Source organism: Neltuma alba, unplaced genomic scaffold (assembly GCF_004799145.2).
Source record: "Neltuma alba isolate B1F8T4 unplaced genomic scaffold, ASM479914v2 tig00006484_pilon, whole genome shotgun sequence".
Lineage (NCBI taxonomy): Eukaryota > Viridiplantae > Streptophyta > Magnoliopsida > Fabales > Fabaceae > Neltuma > Neltuma alba.
In genome coordinates this window covers 125,310-148,016 of record NW_021634480.1, presented here as the reverse complement: position 1 = coordinate 148,016, position 22,707 = coordinate 125,310, and the positions used below count along the sequence as shown (strand labels likewise).

Here is a 22,707-nt window from a genome sequence, read left to right as displayed (position 1 = left end):
TAAGAGTTATTTAACTAATTTGATTAGATTAAAATAATTCAATAAGTTACTAAATTATGTGAAATATTATATGTTTTTCCTAAAACACCAAAATTATCTTTCTTAATATCTTTCCTCCCTCTCCTACTTAAGGAGCATCAATAAAAATAATTTTAAAAAATTAATAAATTAGAATCCAAATAAACTTAACAATTACGTCATACATTAAGTATAGAAGGAGTAACATAATACAACTTATTTTTCAAATCATGTTAGAACCAGTAGACTGATTCGAAAACAAAACTTTTTCGGTATTGCGTATTTCAAGTGACTTTTGAAACCAAAATACCCCCGAGTCAAAATATAGGGTTGAAATGGTCTCGAACAATCTGAACAACTCGAACAACCTCTAATTTCAAGTCTCATTTTTTGGACAACGTCTAATCTCAGTTTGCCCAAGTTCATTGGCCAAAATTTGTGGAGGAAAATCTATCCAAACACAAGTTTTGACCAACCAAAAACCAGAGACTTGACTTGTCCGTACCTTGTCTTGTGTTTCATCTTTTTGTAGCATTTCTTGTCTCAATATTTACTTTAGATTGAGTGATGTGAAGCCCGTCGGTTTGATTTTTCTTTCCTTTTTTGGGTCGGAACATCCCGATCATTACTGGGGAAATTTTCTATTTCTTAATAATTTAAAACTAAATGAGACCAGGAAGGGGGGGAAAAGACAAACCTCATTGTATGCAGCCAGAAAGAATGGAACTTGCACTACATTCTCATCAAACCCATCACTCATTGGCATATGTTCAAAACACGAGACTGGCCATTTCACCTTTCCCTATTTTAACCGTGGGGGAAAAATTACCCGACTCAAAGCTGCTCCCTTTTGCTAAAGGAACAGCATGCTATTTACACAATGTCACGCAGCCAACTGGCACAAACAAATGAATATGAAATATTATCATGGGAAAAAAGACTTGCAAGCCGCTCTGAGCACAACAGCCTGAAAGTCACCAAAGCCAAGTATCAAAAAGCTTCCATATCACCCTGAAATAAGCCATATTGATGTGTTACACTGCTAGTTGCGAGCTAACTGCAATATATCTGAAAAAAAAACTTATTGCAAACATGGTAATCACAGTAATTGAACTTTAGGCCTCATAGAATTAGGGTCTTGTTACAGCTCCCCCATCGCTTGGAACTTGTCATATCATTGCTAGATCGGGTCAGAGTTGTAAAATGAAATTTATCAATATCACCATTTATGTTCTTCAACTTTTATTTGTTTCAAAGAGAGTAAGGCCCGCGCCTGCATGCTTCTCATCTGCCCCAGACTGAAACAGGGTAAAGGAAAGAAAACAGAAAGAAATAGAAACCCTGGTGTTGTAGCAAGGCGTACCTGTAACAGTATCAATCTAATGAGCTAGCAGAGATTGAGAGCCTCAACATGCGACTGCTGAACAACAACAACTCTGTGTCGCTCCCAGCTATGACATCTTTAATGCCTGCTTCAACTGTGCAAAGGCGGATGGATGTATGCTACTCATCGCAGCATTAAATGACTCTCCATGAATAGAGGCACATGTTTGCAGATTTTCTCTAACAGAGGTCTCCAATGAAATGTGATTTACAGGGTCTGACATTTTGATCTAGAAATTCCCAAAATGCACACATAATTATTTATTCACTCCAAATGGGGATTTTTAAATGGTTCTCATAAATCTCGTACCTGTCTCTTTCTGATTTCTTTACCCGGTATACTGCCTTCATGAGGAGACGCATTAGAGCTCATGTCACCACTGTCAACAAATGACAGAATAAATAACTATGATTTGATTAGGTGATCTATCTATTCATCTATAATTCATTAATTCCACACTCAGTACCCTGCAACCATTTCCCTTGAACTAGTTTCTAAAGAGGCAAGTAACACTCAGACTTTAGGTCAAAAAAGGATTAAGATAAATTCAACCAAGACTGGATAGAGCATACATCACGTCAAGCCAGCCTCCAAGTCCCAAACATGAATATAAAACATAAAATTCATTGAGAAAAATACACTATTCAAACTCATAAAAAGTATATCTGACCTTAGATTCTTTGCAAAGCATGAATCGACAATCTAACAAGAGATAAAATGTAAATAAAAGATTAGAGTTGAATTGCAAAGATCTAACCTCGACTCTTCATCAGTCAAGTCATCGTTTCCGCCCAAAATTACACTAGTGCAAACACTGCATGCGACAACATATAGATGCGTCATCTTATACTTGCAAGAGATATAGGATATTGAAAGGTGACTTAGTAATTGGAAGACCCAGAAAAATTAGTTAGTGGAGGCAAGATTTATACTTAGATAAATATTGATATTTTTTTAAAAATTATATTAACCGTAAAATTTATTAAAATTAAATAATCCTCTGGTCCTAAATATAAGACCCTTATACACGTGTATGTATAAGGGTCTTCTATTTAGGACTGGAGGAGTACTAAAGAAAAAATATGTAAAACATAAAATTATAATAACATGATATAATACAAATAAAATTTCAATTGATAACAATGCAATAAATATTAGCCATTAGAATCATGCTCTTTTGATTTTTTATTAAATAAAATTTATTTATCCAACTTCTTGCCTTGGAGTTTGAAATAAAAGACCTGGGAAATTTGAAATATCTCCTTGGTATGAAGGTAGCAAGGACAGAAGGACATATTTCTGTTTCACAAAGAAAGCATACTCTAGACCTATTAGGAGAAACAGGGATGTTAGGGAGCAGACCAGCGAAGACACCCATGGAAACCAACTATAAGATGTGGTGAAAACTGAAGAATAAGAAGTAAACGAAGCCTGCAACCCTGGCTGATGAAGAAAGATATCAAAGCCCACTTGGCAAGTTAATCTATCTCGCTCACACCAGGCCAGACATAGCCTTCTCACGTGGTGTTACATGTCAGTTCATGCATGAATCACAATTTACTGAATTCTAAAGTATCTGAAAGCCACATCGGGTAAGGGTATTGGCTTCAAAAACGGATCCGAAAGAGGAGTGCTGGTGTATACAAACACTGACTGGTGTGAAGCAGATGATAGACGGTCACTGGTTACCTCACCTTTGGATCGGGGAAATTTAGTAACTTGGCGAAGTGAAAAACTAGTTGCGAGTCTCAAAACCCTTTATAAAGGGACTAATTAAGCTCTTCTGTGACAAGCAGGCCCCGCTCAAAAGAGTGGAAAACCCTGTCCACCATGATAAGCATGTTGAGATTGATTGCCATTTCATCAAGGATAAACTAGAAACCAAGATGGTAGAGGTGCTGTATGTATCCACTATAGCACAAGCGGCAGATTTGCTTACAAAAGGACTTCCAAGTGAAGAGTTTGAGAAACTCATTAGCAAGCTGAGCATGTTCACCTAGCTCAGCTTGAGGGCAAGTGTTGAACGGCATGTCTTTCCTTAGGTTGTAGTTTATTACTTATTTATTATTTACTTATTAGTATTTTATCTAGTATTTTATATTTTATCTCATAAGTTATCTTTATCAAGCCAGATTTGTTTTAATTTATTTTATTTGAACCTTTTAGGGATTCGGATAGATTTGACCTAGATTATTATCTTAGCTAGGAGGCAGGCATGCCGCCTCAATTATGTCTACATAAACACTAGACAACCATCAATACATTTTTATCGGACTGAGAATTATTTTATTCAGCCGTTTTCATCAAAGATTTTGAGAGGGCGATTGAAATTTGAGGTGACAAATAAAAAGTATAGGGGAATTATATGTAGTTTTTGTACTTTGTGGGAGCAATTGCTCCCATATTCTCACACATGGGTCCATCTCATACACCCAAAGGTCATGGGATAAAATCCTCAACTCGTCAGCCCATTTGGAGGATTACAGCCCTAAGATTGCCTGACGAATCTTGGCCAAAGCCTAATGATGTCCCTAAACATGATACCATAAGAAAAGAATGGAATACCTCAAAATTTGATCAAGTTTGTCAAGGACTTGAGGTACTCTCAATGTCAGAATTATGGAAAGGGCTAAGCCAAATGTCTTCCTCTGAATGGATGAAACATTATCTACCTGCAAATAACGTATGTAATCGAGACTTTAAATAAAGCACGCAACACCACAAGATTCAATTCAAACGGCAAAAATGGGATGGGATGGAAATAACAGTCATGATTCAAATCCTCCGGATGTAACAAAATAAATAAGTAAATAAAGGATGAAACAGATGATGCCAATCAGATTATCTGAGTAGTTAGAGACCAATAAAAAAATGCAGCCAGGTGTTGGTTTGACCAAAACATACAGCAGCCTTAATACATATGAACAAGAGCGTTTTATCTAGAACATCCTCCAGTCAAGAGCAATTATATTGCTAAGCCTTTTCATGGTGGTTCATAAGATGATGTCAAAATGGGCAAGTAATAAAATCGAGGCAAAGTAAACCTAAATATGCCATGAGCTGATTATAGAATTAAAAAGTGATGCTTTTAGAACAAGTTTCCAACATTAAGTATCACTTAAAGAAACCGGCACATATCAAAAGTCACCTGTAAATACAGACCATTTTACAGCTGCAGTGTACTAAATGCAATTTTGAGTCAAGCACAGACTAGACATACCTTGACAAAATAATCGCAAACAACAAACGTGACAAGCATATCCATGAGATCCAGACTTTACCAACCTTGTCAAGCCATACGTCAACAAGGAAAAGAAGTAGATTTTCCTGGACTGGGACACCGGCTGTCTGGAGGAGCAATAAGGTTGATGGATCTGATGTTAACTGGGCAAGCGAACTTGTATTCATTATCAAAATCCTTGCCAGGATGGCAGCTGAAGATGCTTTGACAGATGCTTTAGAAGGATCACGATCATCTCCTCCACTCAAACATATGATGATTAGTTTCTAGAAACAAAGAGATACAAAATATTAAGTAGAGTATCCCAACAACAAATACGAAACCACTACTGAGCACAGGCTCAGTGTATGACATTTTAAAATAGCTTAAAGTTGGGCATGGAACTATACTTACTTGTAAAGTGCTACTAATAAGTGCCGGTACTTCCATGGGGAAACACTGTAAATAGCAAAAATAAATATCATTTTCTAGGATTCTTACAAATCTACATAAAGACACAGTTAAATATGCTAAATAACTATCACCCAACTTATAAGACCAAGGATATTATTAAAGGACAATCCACCTAAATAAAAATTTGAACAAGAAAAAATCATCTTTAACTCTGAAAACACACATTGTGTTAGACTAATGACCAAGTATTCAGCATGAGTTTTAAGTCAAAACTACAGATAACATATTACTTAAGTTAGATCCTCCAAAGAGCCCGATTCTAATCCAAAGAAAAGGAGTGATTAAGGCCTTGTTTGTTTTTGTTTTATGTTTTTAGAATAGTTTTATAAAATTGTTTTTCAAAACAAGTTTTTTTGGGGGGGGGGGGAGCATGTTTGGATAATTGTTCTAAAAAATTGCACATGAAAAAAAATAATAATAAAAACTTGTTTGGAACAATTGTTCCTAAAATCAACTCGGAGAACTGATAGAACGTGAGACAGAATGGAGAGTGCAACAATGACAAAGCGAGAGTCGGAGGACTAAGAAATGATGTAGACTAGCATGAGAGACAAAGTGGAGAGTGTAGCCGTGAGTGAAAAGGAGAATTAGAAAAAATAACAAAACAGGACAAAAAAATAGAAAACAATGAAACAAGTAAAAGTTGTTTTGAGTTTTTTTTTTTTTTTTTAAAACAGATTTCTATTTTTTTGGGTTTTGCAAAACATTTAATTTAAACAACCAGATAAGTTTAAAAAATTGTTTCCATGACAAAAAACAAGGAGGCTCCAAGTCTTTTAGCATCTCGCTTGGAAGTGTAAGATGTTATCAGTCCTGAGTAACTGAAACGTTTGAATTGCAGAAGTTGGACCACTAGGAAAAGAAGAATAGATGCTGCAATTAAACTGAAAGATCCAAAAGGCCAAACTAGCAGGAAGATTCACAGTCTATCCACTTTGGTTAACCATGGGTTCCCCAATCTTTTCTTTCCTTTTGTACTCTAACCAAGCACTGGATTAGCAAAAACGGTAATTTGTTTCTTGTTTTGGCTGCTTTACAGTTTATGTTCAATTTTCCATTTTCGGGTTCAAGCAAGTGTCAATCAAAACAAACATATCTGATCGTTACACAGGACAGCAGACATGGCAAATGTTCCATATTCTATGGTTCCAGTGTTTACAACATGTGCATCGATAAGATGTTATATTAAGTTCCATTAAGTTTTGAGACTTTTTTCCACATTTAGCAAAAGATTAAGTAGGCAGTCATCATTGTCATACAGGCAACCAATAAGGAGGAAATATCTCCGAATTCCAAATATACAAATAATTTTTTTTTAAAAAAAAACCCAGTTGTTTATGATATTGCTAACATCTGTAAGGTTTTAAAAAAAATTTACCTGTATTAAAAGGTCAATTACAGGAAAGACTGCAAGTAGACCTCTGTCGTTAACATTCCCAACAACTAGATCAAGAATTTTAGCAATGCTTGAAGCATGGACACTCAGAAATTCATTTCCACCCAAAATAATGTAATCTTCAATTATGTTGACAGAAACCTGCAATTAAACAAATAACAATAACAACAACAACTAGCAAGGGTCCTATGCATTGCATGGATTCTCAGAAATGAGACGCATTATTAAGTGGCCATTAAGGGTAACTTGAGCTGCAATCCAGATAAATAATATAAAATTACCAAGGTAACAACTGAATGTTCAAAAATCAAGTCCAAAGCAAGTCATCAGATAAATCACAAGGAACCAGCTGAGAAGTCAATAACTTAAGCTATGATACTTCTAATACTTATACACAAATCAATGCATTAAATGGTTATATATATACCCAAATAGTGCATAACCATCTCAATAACAGTCAAATTGCAGGGGGGAAAAAATAAACAAACCAACAGTCAAATTTCAGGGAACTGGAAGGTAGCAGCATTAGTTTCCATAGATGGTACCTAACAATGAATTCTTTTACTTTCTGATAAGTACTCAAAAAGAAATATTTCACATGATAACGTCCTTAATCACACAGACCAGTGCCAAATGCGAGATTCAATTATACAATATATATTTCCTGTGCAGTATCTCTCTGGTCTCAAAATTAGTGTAATGTACAGAAAAGAGGAGGTATGCAAGAGGATGAATAGAATGAAGTTGAGATGTCATAATTTGAACATTATTATATGAGTTTAAGTACAAGAACACTCTATCACTCATCATCCCGGTCCAATTATGCAAAATGAAGCTTTCAAATGACCATCTCGACCTAGGGGGCAGTAGCACCAGCTCAAACTAAATTCTCCATCAAACATTGACAAAGCAATAAAGGTCAATATAATGACAGAGCCCAGCCTAACCTGCAAATGGTCAAAGCTTCTTTCCATGATGTCTACAAGGCGTGAAAAATATGACAACAGTTGAGGAACCATTGAAGGAGCATGAGAAAGTGTGGCCTCCCATAACTGAAAGATTATTAGGATATACTTTCATCAAATAAAATCCCACCAAATAGTATGTATTTAATATGATAAAGAGCGAGCAGGATTACCAGCATGCAATCCTCCAGAAGATTGAGTTCATCTGGGCTATTAATATCAATTCCATTGTCGAGAATGGGGAGTAATATGTTATAGCAAATGGGTGATTGGTAACCAAGTGCAACCACAAAGTTACGCAGAGCAATAAGAAGCTGAATCTGCAGTAAGCTTTCACCAGAAGATTCCTCCCACACCTTGTTAGAACAAACGCAACAGTGCACTGGGTTAAACTAATTCCATTTATTAGTCATTAGAAAATTAACAGTGTGAAAACTAAATTTTAATGAGCCGGAAAACTAAATTTTATTGAGCTAAAAAACATGTGAATAATGCTTTTTCTAAAGTTCAATCTATTACATTCTCTCCCCTTTGAATGACTCTAAGTAACAGAACAAGTTATCATAAAGTTTGTTGTTGCTATCACGATACCCAGAATCAGATGAAGCATACATTTTAAAATAACCTCTGAACTTTCTTGTACTTCTTAGCAATCTTTGCCAGTGTAAGTTATTGTAATCATATTGTTATATCAAATTGGCCATATATTTTTAACAAATAACTTAGCTGTATCATAAATGACTTACCATCTACCACCTTCAGAAAAGATAATGTTGTAAGCAAATCCACATATTATCACACCAATAAGAACACAAAACTCCAGGAATTATATTTTAAAAGATAATGCATATCATCCATGATAGAAGTTTAAACTTATCACGAACAAATAATGATTGGTTCCATATTGGTTGTTTCAAAGTTTCAATATGTTACCGTTTCTATCTAACCCCTTCCATGACCGGACATATATGAAGATGGAAAGCAGCAAATCTTGCAACCAAAGAAGTTTCATTAGAAGTAAAGATTAATTACTGACTTGTTACCTTTTGAAAAAATTGCACCAAATTGTTTGCAAATGGAATAACTTCACCAACATGTCCAATGAGGGTAGAGATCAAATTCAGAACTTGAACCTGGAAAAATAATAAAACAATAATGAGAAGTACAATGGACCACTTAAAAATTAAAGGATATTTAAAACCAAATAGTCTGTTGTTAATGACCTTCCCTTAAATCTAAATAACCAATAAAATTAGGGGGAAACTACATCAAGCAGAATGGCTTTTTCACTACAAAATGTATGCATATTGAAGCCTTACATATCTCAGTTTAAAAACATAATCATTTAATAAACCTTTCTTCTTTTTTTTGGGGGGGGTGTTGCATCAAGCAGATAGACTTTTTCACCGAAAAAATGCACATCTAAGCCTTCCATCATTTACAGTTTAAAAAAAAAATCATGCAAAAGATATCAAAATTGAAAGAAAGCTGTTAAGAGAATCTATTTATTTTTCAAGCCATACTACAGCTGTACGAAGCAGAAGAGAAGCACAACATAAAGCCAGGATGACTTCCCATCGCCCTTCCAGTACATGTTTTACTTTGCAGAAAGGAAGATTTTACCTTGGAGTCAAATTCCTGAACTGCATCAAATAACTTGAAACATGAGTCCCAACATATTGGAAGTAGATCAACAAACTCCTTTTCCGAAAAGTTTGCATCTTCTATATGTAAGCACAGGGAGCGACATGCTGCAAGCTAAAACAAATAATGCATGTGATTAGTAAAAAACATAACAATAAGATGCAAATATGCTAAAACTCAAGGCTAATTAATATTTTTCATTGGAATACAAAACTATGCAACACGCCAAACATACTTTGACAGATAAATCTTTGGTCTGCAATAATCTGATTAGAGCACAGTAGACGGGTCTTTTCGTATCATCTTTGATCTGGGAAGAATATAATAGTCACAATATAGTAAGTATAAAAAGTTTGTCTAAAACCAAAATACACACAATTGTATGGCACATAACAGGTTAAACTCATTGATAATTGTTAGATTTAACAAGATAACAGGATATATAATATGGCATTGTAGCAGTTACTCCACTGTTGTAGAAAATGTAATATTTATGTTAGAATTGTGAAACACGTTTAGGTTTTAAACATACTACCTCCGGTCTTTAATATAACTACTAGTTTGACTTTCACTTTGATGCTAAATAAAAGACCCCAATCCACTTTGTCTCTCATATTTATTCATTTTTTTCAAAGTAGGCCTTGTAGTAGTTGCAAATGTTAAATATTCCATCAAATGGTAGTTATAGCTAATACACATGATTAGCAAAGGTATTCAAAGTAAGACAATACTTATTTATTACAAATAGATAACATAACAAATTTTCTTAATCTACTCAAATCAATTAACTAGCTCTTATATTAAGGACCAGAGGTAGTATCTATCAGTAAGACATGAAAGAGTGAATCTAATCAAAGCTGCTGTAAAATTGATCCACGAAAAAATAAAAGCTCATTCACTATGCGATTCAAGTACTTAATATGTGATTGACCTCAGAAACCCACTGTCCTAAAATTAGAGCAACTTTACGATGGATGATCCGCATGTTTGGATGGTCATTTGATAGTTCAAGAGATAATGCACCATTAAACCTGCAAATATTACATTTACAGATAGTGAAAGCATAATAAACACAAACACGATAAATTATGATGCTGAATTATGTGTTTACCAGAAATAAATCCAAACATAAAGTTAACAACCAACAATAAAAGAAGCTCCTGAACCTAAAAAAATCTCTTACATAAAACGTTACAATTAACAGAGTATTATTACATATATCAGGAAATTGAATAATAAAGTTCCCGAGCAAGCTTCTTTTTCCTGCATATTGATGTGTGAAATTTGTTTGAGAACACCGACAGCACTCTCATTAAGTAGATATTCAAACCAATAAACCATAGATTGCATAGTGAAGAATGACATGCTGGAAAAACGCCATTTAAACAGTTTTTAGGAATTTGAGAACCCCGATTTTAAACAGTGCCCTGTTTTTGTTCAGGAGGCATTGCCATTTTTTTGCGTGAATTGGTCTAAGTTAATATAATATTGCCGCCTTCCAAATTATAAACTAACTGAAAACAAGGGCATAGCAACATCAGAAGTACCAGTCCTTGAAGCTCAGGTAGTTTGAAAGCTCATAATAAACATAAGCGGCAGCACCATAAGCAGCATCTTTCAGAAGCAACCCTGGAGTGATCTCTGTCACTGAAGTTGGGCAACTATTCATAGCCTCTTGGAGAAGAGAAACTACAACAGGACCTAGCAGCTAAAGTAACATTCACATTCACACATACACGCATTAATAATCTAGTCACATTGAAGCATCAGAACAATTGAGATAACACAAGATAACCTGCCATGTTGAATGCCACCTACTTGGCTATTATTTTCAAATAACACGATGTACAATGCTTCAGCACATGGCCTCAATTTTTCTGTCCACTGAACCATATCCTGCTCGTGATGAAAAGACTCAGGATTATGATACCATTCCTCCAAATCACTTGCTGTTAGAACAAAATACCTGTTGGATTACAAAAGCACTGTTTAGTCCAGAATCAAGCAGTATAAGAGGCAAAAAATCACCGAAGCAAATTTCCCTTTTCAAAACTATATCTTGGCAATCAACAAGTTTACAAACAATGTACAATTAACAGACTGCAGAGTCCCTGAACCTTCCTACTATGAACTTCTCTCATAACTCTTTTTTGGGACTTCTGTTTGGCAATTTAAATTGGCAACATCACTTTCATCACAAGACAAGGCGTACAATTTCATTACACTTTCAAATATATTAATTTCTATCAAATATTTAGGCAGGAAAGTAACAGTGTTTATAACATTGTCTCAATACTGATTGTTTCAGTCCTGTGCCTTCAGTGCCCTTATTTATCCTAATCTCATCATGAGCAGAATTAGAATCAACCCTTACATAAACGAGTAACTGTTCATATACACAGTCCTGGAAGACACAAATGACTTCCCAGATATGTCCAGCTCCATCATAGAACAATTAATACACACTCTAGCAGACATGAAACTCTAAAATCTTAGTTGAAAAGAGAGCCGATCTTTCCCAGATTAAAACTGAATTATTTCCGTTGGTTCTAGTTGCAATGAACTACCATGCATTATTAGGTCACGTATGCCACAACTTCACACCTCAGTCAGTAAGAAAATCAGGCCACCACAGTAAATTAAACCCAAGAAGGAGCAAAGAAGTGAATGCTACCTTCTTATCAACACATTACAAAGGAGGACAATCCTCTCATTGGGTAGAAGGGTCCTCAAAACACCACCAACCATACCGGAAATTTTTTTCTTCATCTGCTCTAGGGTAATTCCATTTTCATCCATAACCCGACCAGTAAGAGTTGGCTTGTATTCTTTACATTCCAGCATATTTTTCACCATCACCATACACTGAATAAGAAATTGTTCAAATGACAATAGATATGGCTCAGGATCTGTTATCTTATTTAAACTGAAATCTACAACAGATGAAAGCACAAGTTTATCGCCAAATGAGTAAGGGTGTCTGCCCTGAAAGGCAACCAAGATTTTCATCAATTTGGTACAAGCCCTTTTTGTAAATTCCCAAAATTTTGGAAATTCCTTTTGAAAAGATGAATCTGCAAACAAGAGAAAGATCCAATGAGTATGAGGGAAGAAGTCATACTTTTCAAAAACAAAAACGCAGAAAGTAAGGACAAGTTAACTTTTCCTTTCATTAAAAAAATTAAAAATTAAAAATCACGGGAGAGGGAGCCAATTTGCTGCATTCCTGGTCACGGAACTACAGACTAAAGGTTCAGATGTGCATAAACATCATGACACATGCAGGATACTAAAAGTTTTCAGAACCAAGAAAGAGGGGGAGGGAGAGAGGGACAAGGAGAGTGATGACAGTACACTGTAAAATGTTCATTGTCCTCTAGAAAACATCATTTTAATGATTTAGAAACCATGTTCACATTTCTCTGCTTTCCCTGCAGTGCTAATTGTCAATCCCAAAAATGTACCAGTCATGAAAATTAATCTACAATATTATATCACAAGTATGAAAACGTCAATTAGAAATGACGATTCCACAATAACTGGAGCTTGAGATGCAAGATATTAATGTGGTTTAACCGTCTAAAGGAATTTTCATCAGTTTATGTTCATCAACGTTTTCTTACAATAGACTTGGGTATTTTGTTCATGAAAACATAAACACAAAGCAGTGACACGTGCAAAAGAAACGGAGGTCTCACAATATGGAAGGAACGATTGAATGGCGCTTAAGAGCACAGGAGAAACTTCCTTGACTGGTCGAACCTCCTACAAAACAGAAATATTAGGCGTCAAGTACAATAAAGGAAAGTAAAAAAGAAAAATATGCCAAACTACGAGAAACAGTAAACCATGTAGGGAATAGACATAAGAAAAATAGATGGTACCTGAAAACACTTTGAATCACTTTGAAATCCTGAAATTATTAATTGGCGTATTATCTTTGAACATAACAACCATCTCTCACAAGTAAGGTAAAGTTCATCATGATGCTGCTCCCCAGAATTTGAATTATAGCTTTGAGAAAGAGTGGAGAAGCCATGTAATATAGTTTGCACATCACTTTGCCAAAGGCGCCAGCAATAATCAAAGAAATGGGATGATATCTGACAAAGGAGATCAGTCATATTTTATTGTTCTGAGAAGTGACAAGGTACTAAACAGTAATCTTAGGAAATCCGTGTTTGGACCATCAGAAAGCATTTTGTTGCAGAATGAAACAATACAAAAACAAGTGAACAAAGATTCAAAGAATCCAATATGTTCAAGAGTTCATCAGAGACTAGCTGCGACATAATATAAGGTTCATAAGAAAGAGCAAACTGCCCATAAGTCGTTTTTGCTTTTACATGCACACATAATCCTCCACCCTACGTGACTCTTGTACAGTTTCCCCCCCCCCCCGGGTGATAACTCTTGTACAGTTTTTTTTATTATTAATACATTCCCCTCTCAGCGAAAGGGGGGGGGGGGCAAAAAAAACCTCTTGGGCCACCAGAGTTACAAAAAATTGCAACATGGCATCAGTATAAACTTTATTCAATACCATACTTTGGGAAGAGGGGCTCTTTTATGCCTTTTTTTTTTCTCATTTTCTTGCCTAAATTTTATTCAGAGTATGATAGGTTGAATGTTATTCTCTCGTGATCAGCATAAAACTTCCCAATCCCATTCAATACTTGAAATTCAATAGATACACATAGGAAGAAGTGGGTTACACTCCAGTACATAAATCCCTATAATAGAAACAAAGAGCACAAAGAACCATTTTGCTACCAAGAGAAATAAGACTGGCTAAGGAAATTATGACTCCTATCAATAGAAAAGGTTGCCATACCAAAATTGCATATATCTACCTGAATTCCATCATGAAAGAGAAAAAGAAGTTTGATACAAATAAAATACCGAATTACCTGGTTTGCAATGTGCGGGATAGAGATAAAGTTAGACAACATATACAGCATGAAGTTAGAGAGAGAAACGGAAGAAGAAAATATAAACAAAAAATTTTTAAAAAATGAACCGTACCTCCGCAAAGTTTCTTTGGTCTGAAGTTAGGCGCTTGGTGGACAATTCCTTTAATGTCCTAAATAATATCATGAAGATTCGGTGGGATGCAAGAACATCTGCAGATTGAAGCTGATGCGCTAAAACAGAAAAGATGTCTGGCCTGATAAGTCATGAAATCAGCATATCAATATGTATGGCTTGCTTCATAAGTAAAGCATTCAAATCGAGCTCACAGAGTAGTGTGTGAAATTTTCAGCATAACTCAACCTTTGAGCCAACTACTGGAATAATTTTATTGTCTTCAGTTTTTAATCTTTACTTCCTTATTCCTTATTAAGCTTCAAAACATTCCAGTCCATCGTCTCAATTGAGGATAACCTTGAGAAACCCTCATACTCGTTAATGCATACCAATATGAGAACCTGCCACTATTTTCATTTTAAGCTTCTTACTTTAGCCTTGGAGGATGCAGATTAGGGATTCCTTCCTTCTTAGCCGTAACAACTCCAAAAATCCATTCTTAAGTTCATAACTGCCTAGAGGTTCCAAATTACAACAGCCATATTCCACTAGGTGAAGAGATTATTCACTCAGGAGTTCCTATATTTCACTCCTCAAATGAACCTTAAAAAATGTAATTTTTATTCTAGATGATTAATGGTTAATAGAAGTTAGAAGAACCATCTCACATGTACACATAATCTTGGACATAGAGGTGAGATTTGTCGTAGCCGTGTATTTAGTTATTTTAAATTCTTAAATTGTCATTTAAAAACAAAAAATAAAATTGTAATGATAGTATTATAGACTCAGTTAACAATCCTGGAATTCAAAAATCTAACAAATTCTGAATGTACCATTCTTTGGGATAATCAATCCGAGCAATTTTGGATATGAGCACAGCCAACATCTGAGCTATCTGCAGTTAGAAAATGAAAGGAGTAGAAGAAATAAATATCCGAAGCTCAATGCATGCAGATTACTGACCAATAATCATACCATGCAAAATTATTTTTCTATCAAACCCAAGAAGGCTACAAACGGGATTCAGGGAGACTATAAGCTTCAATCTGACATCAACTATGACATAATAAAATGCATCTAAAATCACACCTTGGTAAGACTAATCATGTTATAGTAACCAAAGGAACACTAATTCAAAATAACACTGCTTTATTAAATAAAGGGGGTATGAATTAATTTATCATTGAGTGAGACGATTTTTAGGACTGTAACTAGTGAACTTACCATTCAGGTAGTGATGGGGTCAAACGCTAAAATATTTACACGCAGGGCCCATAGCCTGAAAATCATGAGAGATAAAACTGTCCCCAAACACTCCCCCTTTCCGAATATCTATGCATGTTCAGTTATTCACAGTCTCACCATCGAAGGGAAAAGCAATATTAAAAAAGAGCAACAGAATGTTTAGGAAGCACCTGATCATTCTCTTCCCTCAAGTGCAGCAATAACTTTTGCCTGAGATGTATTTTCTCCTCGTTGGTGATCCCCCTGAATGGAAAATGCCACGTTACTATCCACGGCTTAACAACCAAAACATGCACTTCACTTATCTTGCCTCGCTTCGCTCACGCTCATAGAGTAAGAAAACATAGCTTAAACTAAAAGCAATAGCTATCAAATAAAAAATAAAAAAAAGAGCTTACGAGGAATCACGCCGGTGCCTCCAGTAGCGATTAATACTATTTTTAAAATACACCGAAGCCATCAACCGCACATCCACTTGAGATGCTAAATCCTTTGCGGTAATAACTTCCTACAGTTCCGTTCACAAGATGCTACAAACTCAGATTCCAAACACTTAAAAACATACATACGGTCAAGCAAAACCATGAGTGCGAATTGGGAGGGGGGAAAAAAAACAACACAAAAAACCCTAGCAATATATAAATCGAGGAACGGTACCATGAGACAAGAACAGAAACCAGGCCTACTCTCCGATTGAGAGAGCGCGTCTTCGGCAGGTTTGCGGATTGAGTGATCGCTGCTCATAGAATTGGTAAGCAACGAGTACATGGCCGGAAGGTCGGAAGCTGAAAGCGCCATTACTAAATGAAGCTTATCTCTCCCTCAGATTTGATTGCCACCTGAGCTCCAAGATTGATTGAGCTACGAAAGCAGTGAGAATAAATGTATATGGATGGTGGAGACTACAAAATGAACTTTGTTGAAGAGAGTATTGGTGGCGATTGAAGAAGGCGGTGCTTGTGATTGGAAAGCAGCAGGTGGAGGTGGAGAGAGACAATGACGGAGGTTTTGGCTCCCGGAGACCGTAGTGTCCTTGTCGTTCAAGGCTTCTCCTTCTCTCAGGCCACTGGGAACGAAGTGTCAGCGCGATTGCCGTCGTCGTTTTGAGCGTCGAGGCAATTTTCACTGTTTTAGGGAGTGTTTTAAAGTGAAAGGAATTTTATCTAGTGAAAATATTTTTTAAAAACACTATCCAAACACCCGCTTAATTATTAAGCTTGGTTTAGTTTACTTGTAATTGTAATAGTCTCGGAGTTTTGATGCTCGGCGTCAGCTTATGAGAATTAACAAACCTTGCAACTTAAGAAATTACTCTTCTGACTCTAACGCTATGTTTGGCTCGACGAAAGGAAGGGGAGGGGAGGAAAGGGAGGGTAGCTACAAAGGGGAGGGGAGGGAGGGGGAGGGGAGGGAGGGATTTTAATGATCTCCTGTTTGGATTGATTGGAGGGGAGGGGAGGGAGCAATTTTAATAATACCTTATTTTGTTCTAAAAAAAATTGACTATTTTAGCCTCATAAAATTTAAATGAATTTTCTCACTTTTTATTTTGTTAAGATATAACTATATATATATAATACAATTCACTAATTTTGATTTACAAGATACAGTCACACACTTATAGAATATCAAAACAAAAAGTCACAAGTGATAGATTTCAATCAGAGAAAAGACCTTAACGCTATGTTTGGCTCGACGGAGGGAAGGGGAGGGGAGGGATTTTAATCAAGGGAAGGGGAGGGGAGGAAAGGGAGGGTAGCTACAAAGGGGAGGGGAGGGAGGGGGAGGGGAGGGAGGGATTTTAATGATCTCCTGTTTGGATTGATTGGAGGGGAGGGGAGGGAGCAATTTTAATAATACATTATTTTGTTCTAAAAAAAATTGACTATTTTAGCCTCATAAAATTTAAATGAATTTCTCACTTTTTATTTTGTTAAGATATAACTATATATATATATAATACAATTCACTAATTTTGATTTACAAGATACAGTCACACACTATAGAATATCAAAAAAAAAGTCACAAGTGATAGATTTCAATCAGAGAAAAGACCTTAACGCTATGTTTGGCTCGACGGAGGGAAGGGGAGGGGAGGGATTTTAATCAAGGGAAGGGGAGGGGAGGAAAGGGGAGGGTAGCTACAAAGGGGAGGGGAGGGGAGGGAGGGGGAGGGGAGGGAGGGATTTTAATGATCTCCTGTTTGGATTGATTGGAGGGGAGGGGAGGGAGCAATTTTAATAATACCTTATTTTGTTCTAAAAAAAATTGACTATTTTAGCCTCATAAAATTTAAATGAATTTTCTCACTTTTTATTTTGTTAAGATATAACTATATATATATATAATACAATTCACTAATTTTGATTTACAAGATACAGTCACACACTTATAGAATATCAAAACAAAAAGTCACAAGTGATAGATTTCAATCAGAGAAAAGACCTTAAAGGTGAAAGAAAAAGTCACAAGTGATTGATTTACAAATGCTCACTAATTTTGGAGATAATTATCTTAATAACCTCTTATTAGATGCTCAAAAGAACTCTATTATGTAGAAATGTTTATGATTGATTAGAGGTTAACAAATCGAAAGGACATATAAGGAATTAAAATATCATCTCTCACCTCCCCTCCAAAAAACCCCACTTTTGGAGGGGAGGCTAGAAGGGAAGGGGAGGGGAGAATAACCCCTCCCCTCTTTAAAAAACATCTTAACCAAACGAGGGGAGGGGAGCTCCTCCCCTCTCCTCCTAAAAAATTATACCAGCCAAACAAGGGGAGGGGAGCAACTTCCCTCCCCTCCCCTCCGAAAACCCCGTACCAAACATAGCATAAATATAAAATTCATTTTATAATTAGGACCGAAGGAATATTTAGAAAAGTATTTATAAATTATTAGTCACTAATAAAACGATTGAAACATAAATTATCATGGCTGGCAAAAAATAACAGTTATCATAAAAATGACATAATCCTTAAAAATCAAATTACACACTTCTATTCCAAACATTGTGGTACTAAATACAGAAGCTTTTTTTTTAGTGAAAATTCAAAACTTAATCTACTATATTATGAGAGATTGGTCTTTTTTCGAGAGATGGGTAAAATCAAATCAACGGATTTCTCGTTGGTCTGGCCGGAAAGCACATTTCTCATGGGCTATTGGGCTCAAAAACCTGGGTTTGATTGGCCCAGCAAAGGCAAACGATGATGAAAGGTCCAATAGTGGGCCTATGTGTATGTGTCTAAAAAATAGATTTCCAAATGGGCTTTTATTATACAAAAAGAAGAGCCTTTTCCTTTTAGGGAAAATTAATTTGCAGGTCCTTACAGTTTTCTTTTATTTTGAATCAGGTCCTTATGCTTTTTTTATTTTTATTAGATCCTTTAAGTTTATGCTGTTAGCTCCGTTAGTCCCTGCTCTCAAATTAACATTAATACCGTCAATGATTTCCGTTAGCAATGACTGAAACGTCTCCTCCCTCCGCCACAACGCCATATCCAAGCAAGCCCTCCTTTCTCCTTGGTTCGTGCCACTCCAGATCATAGAAAGTTGAAAAGAAATACATTCCAGGTGCTTTAAGGTCAAGTTGAAAGTCGCTGATGTAGTCGTCACTGTCATCCGCATCTATCGTTTTAGAGGCTGAACAGAAAGAGCTGCTAGAGTTTATACTCTCCAATGTGCCCCTGGAGATGGGCTCTGGGTTCTCTACAACAACAAGGTATATGTTTGGATCATTGCAATCAAAAAACATATTGGATGTTTCCAAAGCAGGAGGAGATGCACTGGAGAAGAAGACAGTATCACAGCTCAAAGAAGCTACACTAGATGATCTTCTCATACGAAGCTATTCAACCTTAATGAAACACTCTAAAAAGTAAAATTGTGGGGAAAGAATTCTGACATACTTCTTGGCCGGTTGAAAGGAAAGAAACGCCGCTGCAGTGGATGGTGATGACGGTGTCACCATGACGCAGGCATTAATGGTTGTTGGGATGCTTCTGAAAATAAAGAATGATAATGAATAATATGAGGTGGCTAAAACTAGTTTGTAACAATATTCCATACGGTACAAATAGCATTTTAATAAGATTTGATAAGTGCCTCTGTTTTTTAATACTAAAACGGGGGAGCCCAACCTTTACTTTTTTTTAATTCTTCATTCATACACCCTCTGCATATATTATTCCAATTTCTTCCTCAGTGTGACCATCCTATATATAACACATGCTCCTACTAACACTTACGTTCTTTTTCCTGTATTTGTATATAAAGTAATATAATATATATATAATTTTACAAGTAAAGATGATATATATTGAGTTAAAATTATATTCCATGCTGCTTTATATGTCTTACATATAGAGTTCAAAGGCACCTCTTCATTTCATCGTTCTCTAAGCTCCCCCAAGTTTCTAGACTACCATTTTTTTCTTCTTTCATGTTGTTCTGTTACGTGATTATCTAACAGGAGTCGAGAGGGATGGCAAAGGAAACGCGACTGCAGGGATCGCTGAAAAGGCTTCCAGTGACTTTGTGAGCAAGGGAAGGAAAGGTGTTATGGAGAGCAGGGAAGGAACGATACGTCATTTACTGGTTGAGTGGATGGAGGGGAAAGAGATGGTGTTCGGAATGAGCCAAGGAGAGAGTAGAGGTTGTACGAACCTGTGGTTATGGTGGAGGGAGAGAGAAGGTGTTGTTTCAGAGGTCGCTAACGGAAACTATTAACAATGTTAATGCTCATTTAACAGATTCAACCCTTGGGGAGTAACAGATTTAGCCACAGAAAGTTCAAGGTCTAACAAAAAGTAAAAAAAATAGAAGGACCTGATTCAAAATCAAAACAAATCATAATAACCTTCAAATTCATTTTCCCTTCCTTTTATTCCACCCAACTCTTTTGGAAAAAGATTACGAAGCTAAAATGGGCTCAATATTCTAAGAGCACGTTTGGATCTCTCATGGCCCATTTGAAATAGTCTATAAACAGTTTTTCAATCATAATTTACGGAATATGAGGTAACTATGTGAGAGGAGTTTTGTCTTGGTTTATGTAAAATGTGCTTATAAATAATTTTAAATGTGATGGCAAGAACCTCATGCTTGGAAAATCTCGTCTGTTATTGGTATATAAATCTTACATTTTGTAATAAGAATGTTTGATCAATCCGTTGTCACAGGCTCTTGTAGGCAATGAAATTGTAGGTACAAACTTTAGAAGGTTGGGGGACTGAAAGAATCAGTGAAGAGAATAATTGGTGAACTAAGATTGATACAAGTGAAGCTGCATGTTGCACAACATAGAAGCATAGCCAACAGGGCTAATGAAAGTGAAACTAACATCTTATACAAGATGCGGCAGACTTAGGCTACTAAATCCGCACAACACTTCCACACTTTTTGATCGTATTTATTAAATATTTTTTAAACAAATAAGAAAAATATTAAATATCATTAATTCTATTTTTAAATTTAACAACTTTTTGTTAAAAAATTATTAACAGTTTTTTAACTGTGTCCTTATTTAAAATGTATATATAGTTTCTAATGAAATAACGGTCCACTAAACAATAATAAATTGTAAAGAAAAAATATACTCTTTCGCCCTATAAATATTTTTTTTAATTAAAAGACAAATTTTGTTTAAAGCAAGATAAAAAGATTACATCCTAAAAGGAATGAGAGATTGAACGGCAGAAGAGTAGAACAACTTCAAACACACGTGTAACAGTTATAAGGCGGATTCCGGTAATATTCAATTGGAAGTTTTCAAAATGGTCCTAGTTTAATTTTTGTTTTGGCCCAAATATAAAACTTTAATCTACTTTATCTCTCCTATTTATCTTTTTTTTTAAAATGGTCCTTACAATAATAATAATTCTAATTAATGTAATGATTAGTAAGGATATTTTAATTAAAAAAAATCTATTTATATAAAATAACTAACTTGACTAATTTCTTTAATCTACTAAAATTAGTTAATTAACTCTTATATTAATGATCAGAATAGTATTACCCCTTTTTTAACCAGATTTCATTAGTATCACCTAGATATCTAACTCAGAATGTTATTATTAATAATAACATCTAATATCATTTAACTTATAAGTAAATTTTAAGGACAAAAAGAATAATTTCAAATTTTAAAAATCAAATCAAATCAAATTAAATTTTAAATATCATTAATCATTTTTAATGAGAAAAGTGTCTACATTTAATCTTACATATTGCATCTAAGATAGTTTAAATTTATTAAGGGTTTATTTGAAATAGTAATCAGAGTTCTTGAAAGTAATTTTTTTAATTATAACTTATAAAATAAAAAGTAAGTATGCTAAAGAAAATTATTTTGACTTTCATTAAAATATCGATCAAATGTGACTCCAAATAAATCCTAAGAAAGTTATGCCCCGAAAACAGTAGAAAGAAGAAAAAGAGAGAATCTCGTACCATGCGGACCAATGCATGTCTGGACTGTCTACCAAAAGTCATAACCAAAAATGTGTCAGCTTTTGTTTCTGACTGGTGATTCTCCCGAAGACTGAGATACGGAAACGGCTCTGCCTTCAGTATAGTAACGTAACACAGTGGATCCTCTCATTATTATCATTATTAATACTACCTCGTTCTAAACTTAAAAACTCATTAAATACAAGATTTTAATTTATTTTATCTTTTAAATTTATAATGTATTTTGCAAAATATTTCTATTGACAATAAGATATTTTTACTCAAGCATAATTTCAATACATATGATTAAATAAAGATAATTTAAAAAAATTAACATATATTTGTTATAAATAACTAATTTAATTAATTTTTTTAATCTTCTTAAATTAATTATCTATTTTTATATTAAAAAATTTTGTATTAGAGACAGGAAAAAACTAATACATGCAAAAGCTCTAATTAAAAAGAAAAGCACATGCAAAAATGAGCTACCAGACATGGCTCTGGTCGTTGTTACTGAACTTTTTTAAATTTTCAGATGATTTTGAATATAAGATTATTTTATATAAAAGCATTTGATGTTTCATAATTAAGCAACTAAGTAACTATCCTTATAACTAAATAAACAATCTTATTAAATTAATAAATTTATTAAGAATGGCTCTTATAGCTTAGAAATATTAAATAATTGTTACTCCCCTAGTCCTAATATAAGACCTAATTAACTAATTTCAGTAAGTTAAGGATATTAGTTAAATTAGTTAATATAATATATTTTTTAACACTCTAAGCATCTTCTTAATTCCCTCCCTCTGTTCCGCTCTTATTTTATTATTGTTGAGAAAATATCAAAATGTTAGTTTGTGAAAAAATTAA

At 34.8% G+C, this 22,707-nt stretch overlaps 1 protein-coding gene across 1 annotated transcript; it reads right to left on the bottom strand.

The window, feature by feature from the left end:
• Positions 1-719: 719 nt before the first annotated feature.
• On the bottom strand, positions 720-16,458 carry LOC114750510 (importin-11). Its single transcript, XM_028939102.1, has 24 exons — positions 16,035-16,458; positions 15,776-15,885; positions 15,548-15,620; positions 14,966-15,027; positions 14,127-14,268; positions 12,986-13,204; positions 12,800-12,866; positions 11,776-12,175; positions 10,920-11,067; positions 10,649-10,809; positions 10,033-10,132; positions 9,337-9,411; positions 9,081-9,215; positions 8,501-8,590; positions 7,631-7,813; positions 7,440-7,544; positions 6,475-6,633; positions 5,037-5,081; positions 4,688-4,909; positions 3,968-4,074; positions 2,160-2,216; positions 1,712-1,781; positions 1,382-1,631; positions 720-1,029 (listed from the first exon to the last, which is right to left on the bottom strand). Exons 1-23 carry the CDS (start codon positions 16,173-16,175, stop codon positions 1,470-1,472), a joined length of 3,033 nt encoding a protein of 1,010 aa, XP_028794935.1. The 5' UTR covers positions 16,176-16,458; the 3' UTR covers positions 720-1,029; positions 1,382-1,469.
• Between the last annotated feature and the right edge of the window lie 6,249 nt (positions 16,459-22,707).